Genomic DNA, 18,273 nt, shown 5'->3' with positions numbered 1-18,273 from the left:
CGTCTCTCACGGCACCCAGTCGCCTTGCTCGAATGAAAGTGCCCCCGAGCCTTATGATGCCGGCTTTTCACGCTATGGAACGGGCTGGATACTTGAGGGGCTATGCAAAGTCGAAAAAGAAAAGAAGCAAGAAGAAGAAGGCCGAAGCGGCATATATTGCGGCCACCCCTCAGCCGATAGAGACCAGAGCTTCTGTATTGTCCAGAGTCCTGTCCGCAGTGGGCTTTAGGTCAAAGAAGCCGAATGAGAGCGACATGGAGGCCATTGAAAATGATCCACCCAAGAACGAAAGGGAGGCTACGTCAAACCAGACGACGGCAAGCCAGACACCATCAGGCCCGATTCTCTCGCCAGAGCAAGAAGCCCTTGTATCACTTGCGGCCGACGGCCACAACATCTTCTTCACCGGCTCAGCAGGCTGCGGAAAATCAACAGTTCTGAGAGCCATTCGAGACCGTCTTGGCCAAATGCACAAGAGTGTTCACGTTCTGGCGCCCACGGGCATGGTGGCACTCGCAAACGGCGGCCAGACGACCTGGACATTTGCCGGATGGACGCCCAACACGCATAAAACGAGTCTCTCCGAGCTTCGAGAGTTGGCCCAAAACCCTATCCTGTTGAAGAGGCTGAGGGACGCCGAAACGGTCATCATTGACGAGATAAGCATGGTGGAGGGTATGCATTTCGAACGGCTCAACCGAATCATGAAGGCGGCCTATTCTCCCTTTGACAAGAGATCGACCCTTCCATTTGGAGGCACTCAAGTCATAGTTACCGGGGACTTCTGCCAGCTACCGCCAGTCAAACCGTTTGCCCATTGCTTCAAGTGCGGCAGTGATCTGGTGCCGAACAGGCGAGAGGACATCTACACATGCCCCAGCCGGGAGTGCGGCGCGTCTTACCGCGACGACGAGAAATGGGCCTTCAAGACCAGGGCGTGGGACGAAAGCAACTTTCGGCATGTTTATCTCAACACCGTCTACCGACAACAGGATCCAGAGTTCATCAAGCTGCTACAGAAATGTCGACTTGGCCTGCAACTCAGCGACTCTGAGGTTGATCTCCTAGCGAACTGCGATGCGGAGGTGAGCAAGCAGGCTGTGAAGCTTTACCCCACGCGGAACGAAGTTCGAAAGATCAATGATGCTGCGTTTCGGCGCCTCAAATCGCCTACACAGACCTACAAATGCGTGGACATCTTTCTGTGGAACCAGAAAGGGCATCCGTATTTGGGCTACAAGGGAATCAGAAACGCCGACGGGTCCCTCAAGGAGCTGAAAGATCACAGGTTCGAGGCCGAACTTCATCTGAAAGAAGGCATGCGGGTCCTGCTCCTGCATAACATCGGTGTACCATCCGGCCTATGTAATGGCTCCCAGGGAGTCATCATAGGCTTCGAGCCGTTCGGGCGTAACCGTCCGTCCATCGCGATTCACACCGGTCATTTACCTGTGCACACGCCAAAACACGACCTTGATGAAGAGAAGCTCCGAGAATACATGAAAAAATGCAGTGGGGCTGAGGGCTGGCCGATTGTCAGGTTTCAGAACGGCCAGACTCACACAGTCTATCCCCGGTGCCAGTCGATTCTCTATGGCAACAAGCGGCCGTATACTCTGCTCGGCCGACTTCAGCTCCCTCTGACCGCTGCGTGGGCTCTGACGATCCACAAGTCCCAGGGAATGACTCTGGACAGCGCGGTCGTGAACTTGGAGAAGGCCTTTGCGGAGGGCCAGATTTACGTGGCGCTGTCTCGGGTGAGGACGTTGGCGGGACTGAAGGTGGAGGGGGATTTGGCCGCGTTGCAGCGGTTTAGGGGGAATACGGAAGTGTTGAAGTGGCTTAAGGAGAAGTTTGGTCAGGATATAGTGGTGGATGAATGATGATTCGGATTCAATGTATATGGTACCCTATCGGTTGACTTGTCTGCTCAAAGCCTACGAAGGATATGATAGACAAAAGCCGCAGATGTGATGTTGAAGACATCATTCCGTCATTTATAATCGGTATAGCCATAAGATTACGAGAGCTTCTTCTGAACAAGATTCAATGAGTGTCTGCATCGGTTCTCGTAATCGCTTCACTGTCTCGTCTCTCCACACCAAGCGCCTGTTGGTCTGGAGAAAGAAATGGTTGTAAGCATACTGTTTTCTCGGATGATTCTTTTGCCGCGCATCTCGCCTTGCTTCCAGATAAGACGGCGGCAACCTTACCCCCTTCCAGTGATATTCAGCGCCAGAGCTGCGGACAGAGCAACGATCCAATGCAATAGACCGTGCCGCAATCATCGGTGCAGCGCTCAAGCTCAACGGATTCCCCAAGGATTTGAGCACTCAATTGGCGAGCATGGATCAGACTAGCATCCCCGGTCTCATAAACTGATCGATCATGATGCCAGCCAGCCACAAGAAGCAATGGCATGACATTGCCTTGCCTCGTTCAGTCCACGCAAGCCAACACCTGAACCGCGGTCAACTCTATTAGCGTTTCACCGTTCACCATTTCTGTAACGAGTGGCTAGTCAGTACCCATCCAATTCAGGATGGTGATACTCAAACACCCAGTCCTCATTTACACCAGAGAAAGCTCGGAGTCTAATAACAGACACTGCCATGAAGTGCCTTCTTCATGTTCTCCGCGTCGTCGTCAAAGACCAGTACCTTCCTCAAATGTCTCTCCTGTTCTCAGTTTTCGAAATGAATCTCTTCTGTCGTAGGCAATGATTTCAAGCTGACTGCCTTATAACAGCAGTAAAGGAAGTATTCCCCTGACTTTGACCTGATAGATAGAGGCACAGTGATGTACTAATATTCACCCCCTCATTGAAGGATCGCGAGCCTCGGCATCCAGCCAGATCCGCGGGGTACCGTAGGTGACTTCAGCCACATCGCCACGCACGTTGGAAGAATGATGAAGCTAATCGTAGGACTCAAGAGCCACGCGTCTTTCTCCGTTGGCAACCCGGTTAACTAGTCGTCCGCTTGTGGTTCAGCTAGCCTAGGAGGACCAGGAGAACATCGGAGGATAAAGGATCCATTACACCGAACGAAGCGTCGTTTATCCGAAGGGCGGTCTATCCAACTGAAGCTGTGTAGGTCACACGGGACTTGATCGTCGACGTCGGACTGGTTTCAGTGCATGGAAGTGGTGGCTGGTCCAACTGTTCGGAGGTGTTCCGTCTTGGGTAACTCGCTACTGGCAGTCCGTTACCCGGCCGAAAACGCGGCATCGCCACCGAACAGCTCAACGATGAAGAACGAACTCGAAATGAGTACAAGGTGAAAACGCCACATTTAGCTTCCACATCCAACGGAGGGCGTAAACCTGCGTTTAAGCCAACGAATGAAGACTGTGAAAACGATAAAAGAGGAAGGGGAAATGCGCCGGTGGCTTTAGTAGCAAGAATCCCGGGAAGCAAGTCGGGCTAAGAAATGCTTGGCTTCCCCCTTCTCCTCACTTGAGAGAATCGTGCCTCGGCTCACCTCTTAGTTGCTATCGGACAATCTTCCCCATGAGTCATGGATTGGTAACTTTACTTGCGTGCAATTGGGCGCTCACGCCAATCAGCAAGAAGCATTGTTGACGAACCCATGCTTCCCCATGCAAGGAGGCGTCCGGGGGAGAGGGGTTCTCCCCAAGGTAGAACGCGGGGGTGGACCGATGGGATCGCTTGTAAACTGGAGCAGTCAGACTCTGGACAGCAATCTGCGGAATTGGGTTGAACTTGCGAGAGAGCTGCTTTTGTTGTAGTGAAGCATCGCATCGAGCTGTAAGAAGGCCAGGCTTTGGGATCGTGTGGGGGCGGAACCAGATGAAGCTGGGATCGAGTCCAGCGGGAGGCATTTCCCCACACAACCCCAGGTTTTGCACAGTAGTATTACGGGGTAATTCTAAGCGCGATCAGTGGCCAAGAAAAGCTTGCTGTCGAAGCCAATTGATGAGGGCGAGGGTGTAGCAAGTAGTATATCGAAAACAGTCGTTGTTGGGGAGGGAACAGGTAAGGGCTGTTCTTGGGTTTTCCTTGTTTATACAGAACATTTAATCTCCTACAGATGGTTTGAGTTGAACTTTGTTTCCTTGGCTTTCATATCGTCTACACCAGTTGAACCTGGAAGGCGTTTGGCAGTTGAGTGAGATTTACCTACAGGGACCTCCGTAGTCTCTATAATTGGGGCAAACAGACTCGACAACACCGGGCTTCCAGGTCACGCCCCCTTCTACATGTCACGACCGAAATCCATACAAAGGAGGCTTGACAAGCAAGAAAAAGGCCATTCCGTAGACAAGTGCCGACGTAACTGCTCGAAGGGAAATTCTCTAGGTTATTTGCATGAACTTTCGGGCTTGATCAATTCGGGCAAAACAACTGTCCGTGCAACAACGATAACGATGCGGACTTTGGTTTTGAAGTATTGGACTATGTCCGGCTCCCTTGGACACACTCGCCTCCGCCCATTCCGCTCCCACCGCATGACTTTCTCTCGCTTGCTCGTACCCAGCTCGTACTTCGTACTTTGCCGCCCTGCTATGTACATCCGTGCTAGGCCAGCCGACAACTTGCCCACGCATCCCGGAGACATGGCCTGAATATCCTTAGACTGCGGGGGAAATGGGGGGAGCCGACCATCAGAGGTGGGCACTCCGGGGTCTGGGGTAAACAAGAACAGTTCAGACTGGACGACAGAGTGGAATCGATTGCGAAAAGACGCCTTCTGACTGGTTGAGGGCAGGATAGCTTCATGGACAAGTATGCGTGTACAAGTCAGCCACCTGCGGATACATGGGAGCGGAAGAGATGCGCGTCGACTCAGCTAACTCTTCCAACTATCGAAACCATGATACTCAGATCATGCACCTGGGTGTGTCCTCTGGAAGAGAAGAGGGGGATGTTGGGAGAGCAAGCAGGGTGGCCTCATGTACGGCCTTCTCGAAGAGTCCGACAGGGTTTCGTCTGACCGTCCCACGCCATACCATGTTCTTGGGCCTGCAGGAATGTTGTCTCCCTCCATCGTCATGGTGCCTGCACTCGGCACTTGGCGCTGCACTGCAACTATATAGTCCCTGGCTTCTGCCTGCCGTGACGATCGTTTTCTGTTTTCCTTGTCCTCTTGGTTCACTCATCTTCGATACGCCCACTCCCTTGACTCGATCTCGAATACTTTCCCCCCCAGAACAAGTGGCCATCAGGTCACTGTTGCACAAGAACAACCATGTCATCCCCAGATTTGAATCGTCTCCATACGCACGACTGTAAGCACAGCCTTGTCATCTCCTCCGTTCCTGTCAATCCCCTGAAAGCAGTCCCCCAACTGACCCGCATGCAGTGGAGCTGGGAACGACCGAAGTCGTCCAGAAACATGTCACCCGCAACGTCGTCCCACCAAGACGCGTGTCTCAGCGCCGCCTCGACTTCGAGCACGCCCGGCCTCGCTGGCTGCGCGAGTGCATCGCGGAGGCGACCGGCGTCTTCATGTACGTGCTGCCCGGCATCGGCGCCATCGCCTCCTTCACCTTCAATGCCACCAACCCTGTCGGCTCCACGGCCTTTGGCAGTCTCTTCTCCATCGGCTTCGCCTTTGCGCTCGGCATCGCCTTTGCCATCATCACTTGCGCGCCCACCTCGGGCGGCCACTTCAGTCCCGCGGTGACCATTGCTTTGTGCATATGGCAGGGGTTTCCGCTCAAGAAGGTTCCGTATTACATCTTTAGCCAGCTCCTCGGAGGCTTCCTGGCCGCCTTGGTGCTCATGGGCATCTACCACCAGCAGGTCGTCGAGATGAAGGAGGCCCTGCTGGCCGCCGGCGAGCCTCTGGTTGCAAATGGCGCCCCGGCGAGCATCCTATGCTCGTTCCCCAACCCGGACCAGACGATGGGATACGTCTTCATGACCGAGTTCTTCTGCGACTGCTTCGTCAGCCTCATCATCTGGGCCTGCCTCGACCCGGCCAACCCCTTTGTCTCGCCTGCGATTGCTCTCCTTGTCATCGGCCTGGCATACGGCGCAATGGCCTGGGGTTTTGGAGCCAACACGCTGAGCATGAACACGGCGCGAGACCTGGGTCCCAGAGTCGTGGCCGCCATCTTCTTTGGTAGCGAGGCCTTTTCCTATAAGAACTATGCGCCCATTGGCATCTTGGTTAGCATTCCGGCCATGCTGGTTGCCACTGCCTTCTACGAGCTTGTGATGAAGGATAGCTTGAATATCATCGAGACGGGCCATGCTGTTCATGCGGATGGGGAGGAGGCGTTGGTGAGGCACATTACCAGGACGACTACTGTTGATGAGAAGCATTGAAGCAGCAGGATGGGCATGTTTATGCAGATAGCTTCATGGTAAACAAACGAAGTATATGATGACAACTTGCTTGCTATTGTAGAGATTACGATCACGCCATGTGCAGAATTCCAAGTATGAAGCATGCCAATTCGTCATGCTCAACTAGCCGCCAGGACTGTTGTCATTCGGGAACTCGAGTGTAAGCGGATGCCGCAAGCGTCACAACTGCGGACAAAACCAATACGCAGGCATTTTTAACAACTCCCATCACCACCAACTGAGCATGTCGTCTATTTTGCCTACCTCATGCTTATTCATCTCCAATAGACAGAGTGTTTAGCTCAACGAACCCCCCACCATTCCTCATTGCCGATGCGATCTCATTTGGTGATCTTTCGGTACCTGCATCCGTGATTAATAAACATTGATCGCGTCTTTCAAGGGGGTGTGCATCGAACGCGGACTGGGTAGAACGTGGTTGGCGCAATACTACAGTCACTTCAGGGTATGCCTCCTACAAGAGATGTTGATCTGATGGGCAGGGACGGAGTTCTTCACTTGCTGCTGATCTGTTTGTTTAGAGATATGGCGAGGCGCTCCTGATTATCTCCGCTGGATAGCTTCGGTACTCCTACATGATGATACAAGCTGCAAAATAACGAGGCCGAATAGCTGGACTCTTGTAGCTGCTCTAGCGATCAAGCACGAGAAAGTTTTTTTTTGCCAGACACAAACTTGGGATGTCTTCCGTGAGATGTAGACATGCCCTTTGCTGCGATCCTTCTGACATACTGTGATAACTGTACGTGAAATCACCGGACAACATGTGCAACAGTAGGTGTGAATGGAGTGGTGAGGGCCTGCTATTTCACGCTATAGCTATCATTCTTACTATAGAGTGTCTTGTCCATTACACACGGTCCAGCTTCTTGCCAAGGTCCTCGCGAATGTAAACCTCATGAAACTCCCTTAGATAAGGAGAGTCCATGAACCTCTTAAACACCTCCTTCAGCGCCCCATCCTCATCCTTATCCAGATGCACAATCCGCCAAAGGTTCAAAGGCTCGTCTTCAGTGCCTGCGACCGAATGCTCAACATGAAAAAGTGCCTGTTTCGCCCCGGCGACAATCTTCTCACCGTCCGGCCCTTCAACCTCTGGCACCCCAATGAAGAAGGCCTTTTGCTTCTCATAGTCCAGAAAGACTTGCTCGATCACAGTGGTGTACACGTTCGGATCCCGCCACGTGCGCTGGTCCGTCACGCGCACAAACGTCTCTTTGGAGCCTTCCTTTTGGACGTTGAAGACCTTGAGGCTTCCGGGGCGGACGACGAATCTAAGGTACTTGTCCGGGTTATGAGCTTTCCTTACTTCCATGTCCCAGACCTGGGCCTTGGTGTAGTGGAGGTCTGGGTCGGCGTCGTAGTGGCGGCTGTGGATGACCTTGTTGACGTTGCAGGGCTCGAAGACGAAGGCGGTGTTGTTGGGGTCCTTGAAGGCCGCTTCGAGGATTTCCTCGTGGTTTTGAAAAGCGGCCATTGTTTGTTTGATAGACGAAGAGTGTTTGATTCTAGTTTTAGAACCGGATCTGTATGATTGTTCGCTTGAATGTTGCTGTAGATGAGCTGGTTGCATGGATATGATCGTGAAGCGGGGATTTAGATGTCTTTATATCACAGTTACGCCGGCTTACGTAGCTCTCTATGCGAACATCCCACATCGTTTCCTAGGGCGCCACCGTGTGAGGGTCTGTCTGCACGCCGAAACAAATAAGCTTATGGTTAGTTTCGACCTCGCGATCGGACTATTCGCGAGCCGCCTCGCCTTTAGTCGACGAGTCTCTAAAGGCGAGGTGGTTGCAGATTACTCAGCTACGAAGCTGTTCCTGTTGTTATTAATTGCTTAGGAATCTGTGTTTATGACCGAATGTCTCGAGATCAGTTGATGCAGGTGGTTTATGACTGAGCAAAGCCGGTGGACCTCGGTGTACACGGATGTCCGAGGACCTCCTTTTTCGCCTCAATCTCAAGGTCAAGTCTACTGAAAAGCTTGGAACATGTGGGTTATGTAGTTGACGACCAGTAAGTCAAGCTGCAACTATTCGACACGGTTGAGGCTTCATCCATCCTTCGGTCTTTGTGCGGATTGCCGACTTCCGCAGCATACATGTCTTGCCATGAAAGGAATAAACTAATTGATTTAGGAATTAAAGACAACTGATCACTAAGAAATCTCAATGTTCCTTCTGGTTCCATCACGAACTAAGAATATCAATGCTCCTCCTGGCACTATCACGAACTGCATTTACCGCAATACCCACATTCTTCGTCACATGCAGTCAAGTCGCCGCCTTCACTATTGCTGCCACTGTCACCATCACTGTCTTCAAGTGACTCTTCATCTCCACGTTCAAGCCACTTGAGCCACTGCTCTTTCACCTCGTCCGAGAATGCAACGCCTGCATCCGGAAGGCGTTTCCGAATCTCCAAAGGCCCGCTGTCCACTCTCACAATCTCCAACAATGTGTCCTCGTTTTCCAACGCTATGGCCTGTATGCGATGCAACAGAGCGCTCAGACGGCCGAGTTCTTCTTGATGTGATTCTTCCCATTCTTTGACCTCGTCACGTACGTCGGCAACTTCGACGTTGTCAAAAGTCCCTCGTGTATGATGAGCCAAGATGAACTTGAAGATTCGAGCGAGCCACAGCCGTGGTAGCTCTTCGCCCAGGGTATCTCTGCCGATGGCTTTGATTGAGCGAGTCTTGAGGTCGAAGATGGAGTCTTGGGACGTGATTTGGCCACCGTCTACCACCTCGAGGTGCTCCAAATCAGCAGGCAAACAAGAAGCTGGGCCAATTGAGAGGCTCCCGAGCAGACTGCTCAGGTCCTCGTCTTTTGCAGTTGGAGACTCTGCGTCAGAAGAGGCCTTGTTGTCCTGGCCTTCAATACACCCGTCAGCGCTGTGTCGCACCAGCAAGTCAAGCCCGCCGAATCGGAACTTGAGAATTCTATGGTGCGACTTGGATGGCCGAACGTCAGGAGTCCAAGTGGTGTAAGCCTCTGGGAACGCGTGTCCAAAGCCTCGGACCCCCAGTATCTGCTCCTTTGGCGAGTTTTCTCTGCGAATGAGATGTACCGTCTTGCCCACCACCTCCACGAGCATACGGAATGAGCGCTCTGTCCCTTGAACAAACCGCAGGAGATTTCCGATGGTGCTGTTGCATCCGACAATGTCAATGTCAAGGGAGCTCGGATGCATCTTCATTATGGAGACAATCGCCGGCTCGAGGGGATGCTTTGGGAAGAAGGCGGAGTTGTTGTCGCGATAGTATACGCCGTTGTCCTCTTCAAGCTGTCGAGGTTTCTCCAACGGCTTCCAAAGGCGTGGACGTCCTGCAAACATTCAGAGTTAGCCGTCTCTCGATACGAGATTTATTGCTGCACACTCACCAGGGACAATGATCTTTGGGGCCTTCTGATCAGCCCAGTTGTAGGAGGCTATGAGCTCAGTGTCTGTGATCCCATAAGTGACGCCATCTCCATTAGTATCCTTGAGCTGCTTTTGGTTGATGGCTTCGACGAGATCACCGAGAGGGGGGGGTTGCGATTCTTTTGTTTGGACGAGGGGGTTTATAGGCCGCATGTCGCGCATATCGCGACCCCCTCGGCCACGCCACGATCTGTAGTAGGGCATTATGGAGGTGATTGTTTCTATGCCCTATTCCACGGAAACAGAAGCATATAGAAGGACTAGTGTAATATGGTGATAGCAGGAGGGCAGTAGAAACCTTGTCGTCTATCGATCAACAGCAGTAGGAAAGATATAAATCAGCCAGGATGCCGGATAGCCAAGTTGGGATGCTGGATAACCGCTGCCTATATAGATGCCACTGGAGGGACCTAATATCATTGCCATTGTCACTCCAACCGTCAGTAAATGATAGAGACTGGTGTTTTGGAACAAAGCGTCATGATGAATTCCCCTCTTGGGAGGCCTACAGCCGCCTGGCGGCGATACGCAGCCGTGTGTAAGAGGCGCAGTGGGGTCGCCCGACCTGGCTAACAGCATCGAGTCGCACCCATCAATCGATATCGCCGGCCTCTAACAGGATGCTGCAGCCTGAGTGAATGCATAACGCTGCGACGTGGCCGAATAAACGGCGAGGCTGTGACTTGGTGGGTTCTGCTGCGGGAGGGTTATCACCTCTGATCCAACGGGATGCGATGCTCCCCCTCCATCTGTGTAACGTGAGGCGCCTGCAAGGCTCCCTGCTCGATTTCTGTTGGTTTACGCACTGATTTGGTCTGCCTTATATGATAAAGTGAATGGTGTGATTATTTGCTCATGAAAGAGAAGGCGAAGATGGCTTATATACACATTTGACTCCGGCTTTCATCTATTGCAATCATCGACAGACATCACAACTGCTCTTCGCCAAGGCCAACATCATCACCATCATCACCACCACCATCATCTCAAATCCCTTCATCCATCTCCACGTCTGCACAATGGCCGCATCTAGTCGCGCAGCAAAGCTCGAAAAGCTATTCTATTCCTTCATCAACGGCGAGCGCTCCCTCCAGAGCTCGCAAGAAGCCAAGCAGTTCTTCGAAGCAGTCGATGTTGTATGCCAGCGTACGTCTGCCGCAGCCTGCGTTGAACGCATGCTCGCGCGGAAAGAAGGATTGAGTGCCGTGAGAGCAGCGGTGCGCTCCAACCTTTCTCAGGCTTTTGTCACGACTTCGACTGTTGGCTTCCTCAAGCAAGTCTTGCATCCCCAGGTCAAGACCATCAACGACGGCATGTTTCTTGAGAAACTGCTTGTTGAGATTCTCTCTCCTCCGACCTTTTGGAATGCATTCCTGGACTTTTACAAGGCTAATCAGCTCAATGGCGTGAGCCTGGTTGCCTTTGCGTCTCTGTCCTACGAAATTGTGTCTTCTTCTACGCCTGAGATCCAGGCCCTTTCTCAGGACGTGGAGTCTTTGATGAAGATCCTCCCTTTGACAAAATCGCCAGTGGAAGAAGTCCGGACTCTTGGCTACCGCATTGAGAAAGTCTTGCAGCTTCGCAAGGGCTCGGCGACTGCTTCCATCCGGGTGAATTACAGCCCCGGCGGCAGACACGATAACGACTTTGACGATTTCCGTCAGATCGCCATCTTTCCGACAGCAGATGAAGTGTCTTCCAAGGAACAGCCGTTTCTGCAACGCCTTGACGACGTGTTTGAGGTCCCACGGGAGTCGCGAGCCAGGTCTTACACCGACTGGCTGTTCCGTCTCCTTCGTGAGGATATGCTTGCGGATCTCAGAGAAGACTTGCAGATTGCCTGGGGACAGAAAAAGGCCAGATACAAGCCACTCTGCTTGGGCGGCCTGAGTCTGATGCTCGAGTCGCAGTCTATACCCAACAACGCTCGCTCCAAGCCCTTCACCTTGATGCTTCAGTGTCGTGAGGGAATAGCCTTTCCTAAGAAGATCAGCACGCCCCCCGAGAAGAAGAAGTTCCTGGACGATAACAGAAACTTTGTCAAGCACGGTTCTATCGGCGCCCTTTGCATTGACCAGAGCATCGTTGCCTTTGGCTCAATCGTTCGAGAATTGGATTGGCTAATCCGGGATCCTCCCGTTGTTGGACTCCAAGTCACCGACAACGTCGGACTGAAGTTGGCAGTAAAGGCACTGCTGGGAGCAGATTGTGGCCGCCTCAAGTTCTACGTCGTTGATACCGCGACATTCGCCTACGAGCCCATCTTGCAGCGCTTGAAGGAAGTCACTGAGATCCCCATCGAAAACTCCATTCTTGATCCGGCAGGACCTCCAGCAGCCTATGACCCTCCACCAAAGTTGCGAGCTTTCATCCGGCTTCTTAAATATGCACTGCAAAGGAAAGAAGCGGTAGACTTGGGTGTCGTCATGGGTCTCGGCTATGAAATTGAGATTAGGGATGCACAGCTCGAGTCGCTGGTCAAAGGCCTCGAAAACCCCGTTGGTCAGATCCAAGGTCCGCCCGGAACAGGCAAATCCTTCATTGGGGCGATCATTGCGCAGGCCCTGATGGAACTGACCGATTATCGAATCCTGGTCCTCAGCTATACCAACCATGCACTTGACGACTTTCTTGAAGCTCTCATGAAAATCGGCATTGATGATAGTGACATGGTTCGTATAGGAAGCAAGGCTTCCAGCAAAACCGAGCACCTGAAGCTTGAGACTCTCTCAAAAGCGGCTCGTATAAGATATGAAGTGAGAGCCCTGCTGGATCTCGCAAAGGTATCACAACTGAATACCCAGACACAACTGGAAGATCTGATGGGAAAACTGAAGTCCCAGGTCCACCATCAGGAAGTCCTGGACATGTTGGAGTTTTCAGACTTTGGCATGAACTTCTGGGGCGCATTTCAAGTTCCCGATGACATGACAATCGTCGGAAAGAATAACAGAGTCCTACGGTCCGTTGATGTGTATGAAGACTGGCTCAAAGGAAAGCATTGGTCAGGTTTGGGCATGCTGTGCGAAGTGATGGATCCAGAACACCGTCCCTTCTGGGAAATTCCGCCCCAAGACAGGGTTTGTCTTGATTTTCAATGGAGGAGCCAGGTTCGACAGGAGCAGATAGACGAGTTTGCTCAGCTGGCAGAGACTTCCGACAACCTCTACCGACAGATCGACAGCCTCTACAAGGAAAGCAAAAGAGACATCGTCAAGCAGAAGCGGATCATTGGCTGCACTACAACGGGAGCAGCAATGTACCAATCCATCATCAGAGCGGCCAGTCCAGACATTGTTCTGGTCGAGGAAGCAGGCGAAATCCTGGAAGCTCACATCATCACGTCTCTCGGCCCTTCTGTGAAGCAGCTGATACTTATCGGCGACCACAAGCAGCTTCGTCCCAAGGTCAACAACTACAACCTCACCGTCGAGAAGGGCGAGGGGTTTGATCTCAACGTCTCGCTTTTTGAACGCCTCATCAGACAAGGCCATGAGTTTGCCACCCTGCAGGAGCAACACCGCAGTCATCCCGATATTTCACAGTTCGCGCGCCTCTTAGCGTATCCGGAGCTGAAAGACGTACCCAAGACGAGCAGTCGCCCACCGATACGTGGGCTACAGAAAAGGGTTGTTTTTGTACATCATGAGCATCCAGAGGAACAGCTGGACAGTGTCCGCGATCGGCGTGATCCATCCTCAAAAGCCAGCAAGAAGAACTCCTTCGAAGCGTATATGGTGTTGAAGACGGTCAAATATCTGACCCAGCAGGGCTACAAGTCGGAGAACATGGTCGTCTTGACTCCGTACATGGGCCAGCTGGCATTGCTAAGAGACAAGTTGCGCGAGGAAAATGACCCATATCTGAATGAGTTGGATACTCACGAGCTGGTTCGCGCCGGACTGATGACGCAGGCGGCTTCCAAGGCAACAAAGTCGAGACTGCGTCTATCCACAGTGGACAATTACCAGGGAGAAGAGAGCGACATTGTGATTGTATCGATGGCGAGAAGCAACAAGAATGGCGACATCGGCTTCCTGGTCGCCCGCGAGAGACTGGTTGTTCTCATGTCGCGAGCGAGACAAGGAATCATTCTGTTTGGAAACATGAATACTTTTCTGGCGAACAAAAAGGGCCACGAGCTCTGGAAAGGCTACTTTGACGCCATGAAAGAGAAGGGATTCCTCTTCGATGGCTTGCCCGTCCACTGCGAACAACACCCGGACCGTCTGTCTCTTCTACAGAAACCGCAAGATTTTGATCAGCATTGTCCCGATGGCGGCTGCGCAGAAACATGGTATGTCACAAACCCTGCTCCCCCCTATTATATCCCGTTCTAACCGTTCCAGTGGCGCTCTTCTTGGATGTGGCAAACACACGTGTGAGCGTAGATGCCATCGTGAGAAAAATCACTCACAAATGCCTTGCATGAAAATGATGCAGAAAAATTGCGAACGCGGCCACAAGATAAAGTATCGGTGCGGACAGGAGAACCAAGGCTGCAGGGCGTGTGCAAAAGAAGATGAGGACACTCGGCGCAGAATCCAGCGGGACCTGGACATGGAAAAGAAGAGACAGGAGCGACAAGACAAATACTACCGCGACCTGCAGGAGATGGATGATGAACTCGATCACCATCGACGGAGTATAAAGTACCAGCAAGAAGAGGAGGACCAGGCAAAGGAGCTCGCACAGAAGAAGGCCCAACTGCAGAGTCTCAGGGACACAAAGGCCAGAATGGAAGCGGCGAAGGCTGTAGTGAACGAGGAGAAGAAGAAGCCCGGAGAGAAGAATGGCGAAAAGAGTCAAGAGACGCCTGACTTCCTCGACCTTGATGCTGCAGCACAGGAGTGGGAGACGATGAAGCGTGAGGAGGGAGCCAAAAGCGCGGCTTTGGATGATCTCATGGGGCTGATCGGGCTGGAGTCTGTGAAGAGGGAATTCCTCTCGATCAAGTCAACTGTCGACATGAAGATTCGCCAACGTGTGGCCCTCACTGATACGCGACTCAGTTGCTCGCTGCTTGGAAACCCTGGAACGGGCAAGACAACCGTGGCTCGGATATGGGGTCGTTTCTTAACAGATATCGGAGCTATCCCGGGTGATGCCTTTGAAGAAACTACCGGATCGAAGCTCGCCAACGGAGGGGTTAAGGGTTGTGAAGACCTATTGGAAAAGATTAAAGAGCAGGGTGGTGGCGTTTTGTTCATCGACGAAGCATATCAACTGTCATCCGGTAACAGTCCCGGCGGAAAGGCTGTCCTCGATTATCTTCTTGCTGAAGTGGAAAATCTTCGAGGCAAGATTGTCTTTGTTCTTGCCGGCTACTCCAAGCAGATGGAATCCTTTTTCGCACACAATCCCGGCTTTCCAAGTCGCTTCCCCATCGAAATGCACTTTGAAGATTACACTGACGAGGAGCTACGGCGGATCCTCAAGCGCCAGGTCAATCGCAAGTACAGCAACAAGATGGATGTAGAAGACGGACCAGACGGCCTCTACTTCCGTATTGCTGCTCGTCGAGTCGGGCAAGGGCGAAGCAAAGAAGGATTCGGCAACGCCCGCGCAATTGAAAACTACCTGGCCAGAATCGAAAAGAGACAGGCAAACAGGATCCGACAGGAGCGTCGAGAGAAAAGGTCGCCCAATGATTTCTTGTTTACCAAAGAAGACGTTATCGGGCCCGAGCCTTCGCTGTCGTTGCAGGATTGCAAGGCGTGGAAGAAGCTCAATGAGATGATTGGACTGAAAGAGGTGAAGGAGCAAGTCAAGATACTGCTCGACTCGCTCACCACCAACTACCAGCGCGAGCTCGACGAAGAGCCTCTGATGCAGTTTACACTCAATCGGGTCTTTCTTGGAAATCCCGGAACAGGCAAAACGACCGTGGCCAAGCTGTACGGCGAGATTCTGGCAAGTCTCGGCCTCTTGTCTAATGGGGAGCTTGTGGTCAAGACTCCGGCAGACTTCATCGGCGCTCACCTGGGTCAGTCGGAATCCCAGACAAAGGGTATTCTCGCGGCAACTCTCGGAAAGGTGCTCGTGATTGATGAGGCCTACGGCTTATATGGAGGGAAAAGCTCGGTCAACGATCCTTACAAGACGGCTGTCATCGACACGATTGTCGCCGAAGTCCAGAACGTGCCTGGTGATGATCGATGCGTTATCCTCATCGGCTATCAGGAGCAGATGGAGGAAATGTTCCAGAATGTCAATCCGGGGCTGAGTCGACGGTTCTCAGTGGACACGCCATTTGTCTTTGAAGATTTCGACGATGATGGTCTCCGGCAAGTTCTGGACCTGAAGTTGAAATCATCTGGCTTCACGACTACCGGCGAAGGCAAGGCAGCTGCTCTCGATGTTCTCATCAGGGAACGCAACAGAGCCAACTTTGGCAATGGAGGTGCCATCGAGAATCTCCTCAGCAAAGCAAAATCTTCCTACCAGAAGCGGCTCTCAGGCGGGAAGTGCAAGAAGAAGAGTCGGCTTGAGGCAGAAGACTTTGACGAGGACTTTGACAGGACAACGAGAAAGGACGCAGACGTGAAGCAGTTATTCAAAGATGAAGTCGACCGCGAAGAGATTATTCGCAAGCTTGAACACATTCAGTCCCGCGTGAGACAGCTGAAAGCCGTCGGGATGGATGTCAGGGAAGAGATTCCGTTCAACTTCCTGTTCAGAGGTCCGCCAGGTACGGGAAAGACGACAACAGCGAGAAAGATGGGTAAGGTCTACTACGACATGGGCTTCCTCTCCAAGGCTGCCGTGGAGGAATGTTCGGCCACGGATTTGATCGGGGAGTATGTCGGTCATACAGGACCAAAGGTTCAAAAGGTGCTCGAGAAGGCGCTTGGAAGGGTGCTGCTCATTGACGAGGCGTATCGATTCGCCGAGGGGAAATTCGCCAAAGAAGCAATTGATGAAATCGTGGACTGCGTCACCAAGCCTAAATACCAAGGCAAACTCATCATCATCCTGGCGGGATACGAGCATGACATCAACCGGCTCTTGTCCGTGAACCCGGGATTGACAAGTCGCTTCCCCGAAACCATCGACTTCAAGCCACTCAAGCCAGATGCCTGCTTCCGACTTCTCGTGGACCTACTACGAAAGAGAAAGGCGGAGCTCGCGAGCAAAGGCAAGGACATGGACATCAGCTGCTTGGAAACCCCGTCTGCATTATTCCCCAGCAGGTGTACGGCCGTTATCACGTCGCTGACACGGGTGGAGGGATGGGCCAGCGCAAGAGACGTCAAACAGCTCGCCAGAAACGTCTTCCAGACGGTGGACTTGACGACAGCTACGCTCAAACTGGAGGAGAAACGGGTCCTCCAGGAGCTCAACAAGATGCTTCGAGACAGGAAATCCAAGATGGTCAAATCTGGCGCTCCCGCTAACATGGATGATGACGAGGCCGATTCTTCGTCTGCGCCGCCCAACCCAGGTCTGCCCAGTCTAAGCAGTTCAAATACGCAGACACAGCAAGGGCTAAGCAATGATGATCCCATGGACATGGATGAGTCCAAGGAAGATGCAACTCCAGCGCCCGAATCGCCGGGTGATGAGGCTCGACGAGTTACTCGGGACGCAGGCGTAAGCGACGAAGTCTGGGAACAGTTGGAGAAGGACAAGGCAGCAGCCGCGCGTAAAGAAGCGGAATACCGCGACCTCCAGGAAGCTCGAAAGAATGCCGAGGCCGCTCGCAAGAAGATTCTGAAGGAGCTCCTCAAAGAGGAGGAACTCAAGGAAGAGGAGCGTCGCAAGCTGGAGGAGGCGAGGAAGAAGGCTGAGGAGGCACGAGAGAAGATTCTGCGGCAGCTGGTTGAGCAGGAGAAGCGACGGAAAGAGGAGGCGGAAAAACAAGCAAAATTAGGGGCACTTGGGGTTTGTCCTGCTGGGTATCATTGGATTAAGCAGGCCACTGGGTATAGGTGTGCTGGCGGATCACATTTTCTGTCTAACGATCAGCTTGGATAAGTTGTAAGTCCGGTTGAGATGGGGTTTGGAGTTAACGTAGTAAGCATACAATGTTTGTTTGCGGATCACACCGAGTTGTTTGATGATGTGCCGTTGTAGGGTAAAATATGTATCTCCAACGATTGATATGCTGTCCCAATTGGGATGTATGGCCACACACCCGGATATAATGTATGATGGGGTCTACAGCGAGGCAGAAGGTGAGACTGTAAAAGTCAAAGTATACTTCATCTACTCCGTATATCGCGTCTTGTACCAAGTACTCCAGCTTTCCAATTACGTTGAAACAGGGTTCGTGATCCCAGCAACCGTGCACCTACACATCAACCGTGATGTGCATGTCCGAGGCATTTGATCAAGCAAGTCGTCGTCTGCATACAGAGCATACAGAGTCTATCTCCAGAGTCATGCTGTGGGGCTTATCAATGCCCCAAATCCTGCATCCGCCGGTCCCGTCTGATGTCGTAAACGGCGTTTCATTCTCACACGGACATTGTCGTCAACGTCGTATTGCTGCGTATTGCTGCAAC

At 52.4% G+C, this 18,273-nt stretch overlaps 4 protein-coding genes across 4 annotated transcripts; 2 read left to right on the top strand and 2 right to left on the bottom strand.

Moving 5' to 3' along the window:
* Window positions 1–5,210: 5,210 nt before the first annotated feature.
* On the top strand, window positions 5,211–6,295 carry BBK36DRAFT_1172378 (aquaporin-like protein; the record flags this gene model as incomplete). Its single annotated transcript, XM_024895717.1, has 2 exons — window positions 5,211–5,250; window positions 5,325–6,295. 2 exons carry the CDS (start codon window positions 5,211–5,213, stop codon window positions 6,293–6,295), a joined length of 1,011 nt encoding a protein of 336 aa, XP_024745937.1.
* An 892-nt stretch (window positions 6,296–7,187) lies between these two features.
* On the bottom strand, window positions 7,188–7,814 carry BBK36DRAFT_1172377 (hypothetical protein; the record flags this gene model as incomplete). The annotated part of the gene is made up of 1 exon (XM_024895716.1): window positions 7,188–7,814. One exon carries the CDS (start codon window positions 7,812–7,814, stop codon window positions 7,188–7,190), a length of 627 nt encoding a protein of 208 aa, XP_024745936.1.
* Window positions 7,815–8,566: 752 nt separating this feature from the next.
* BBK36DRAFT_1172376 (hypothetical protein) lies at window positions 8,567–9,919 on the bottom strand (the record flags this gene model as incomplete). The annotated part of the gene is made up of 2 exons (XM_024895715.1): window positions 8,567–9,669; window positions 9,727–9,919. The coding sequence occupies 2 exons, from the start codon at window positions 9,917–9,919 to the stop codon at window positions 8,567–8,569; spliced, it is 1,296 nt and encodes a 431-aa protein (XP_024745935.1).
* An 866-nt stretch (window positions 9,920–10,785) lies between these two features.
* On the top strand, window positions 10,786–17,743 carry BBK36DRAFT_1128409 (P-loop containing nucleoside triphosphate hydrolase protein; the record flags this gene model as incomplete). Its single annotated transcript, XM_024891613.1, has 2 exons — window positions 10,786–14,063; window positions 14,116–17,743. The coding sequence occupies 2 exons, from the start codon at window positions 10,786–10,788 to the stop codon at window positions 17,741–17,743; spliced, it is 6,906 nt and encodes a 2,301-aa protein (XP_024745934.1).
* Window positions 17,744–18,273: the final 530 nt, after the last annotated feature.

Source organism: Trichoderma citrinoviride, assembly GCF_003025115.1.
Source record: "Trichoderma citrinoviride strain TUCIM 6016 unplaced genomic scaffold BBK36scaffold_16, whole genome shotgun sequence".
In the NCBI taxonomy this organism is placed as follows: domain Eukaryota; kingdom Fungi; phylum Ascomycota; class Sordariomycetes; order Hypocreales; family Hypocreaceae; genus Trichoderma; species Trichoderma citrinoviride.
This window is presented reverse-complemented; position numbering and strand designations above follow the sequence as displayed.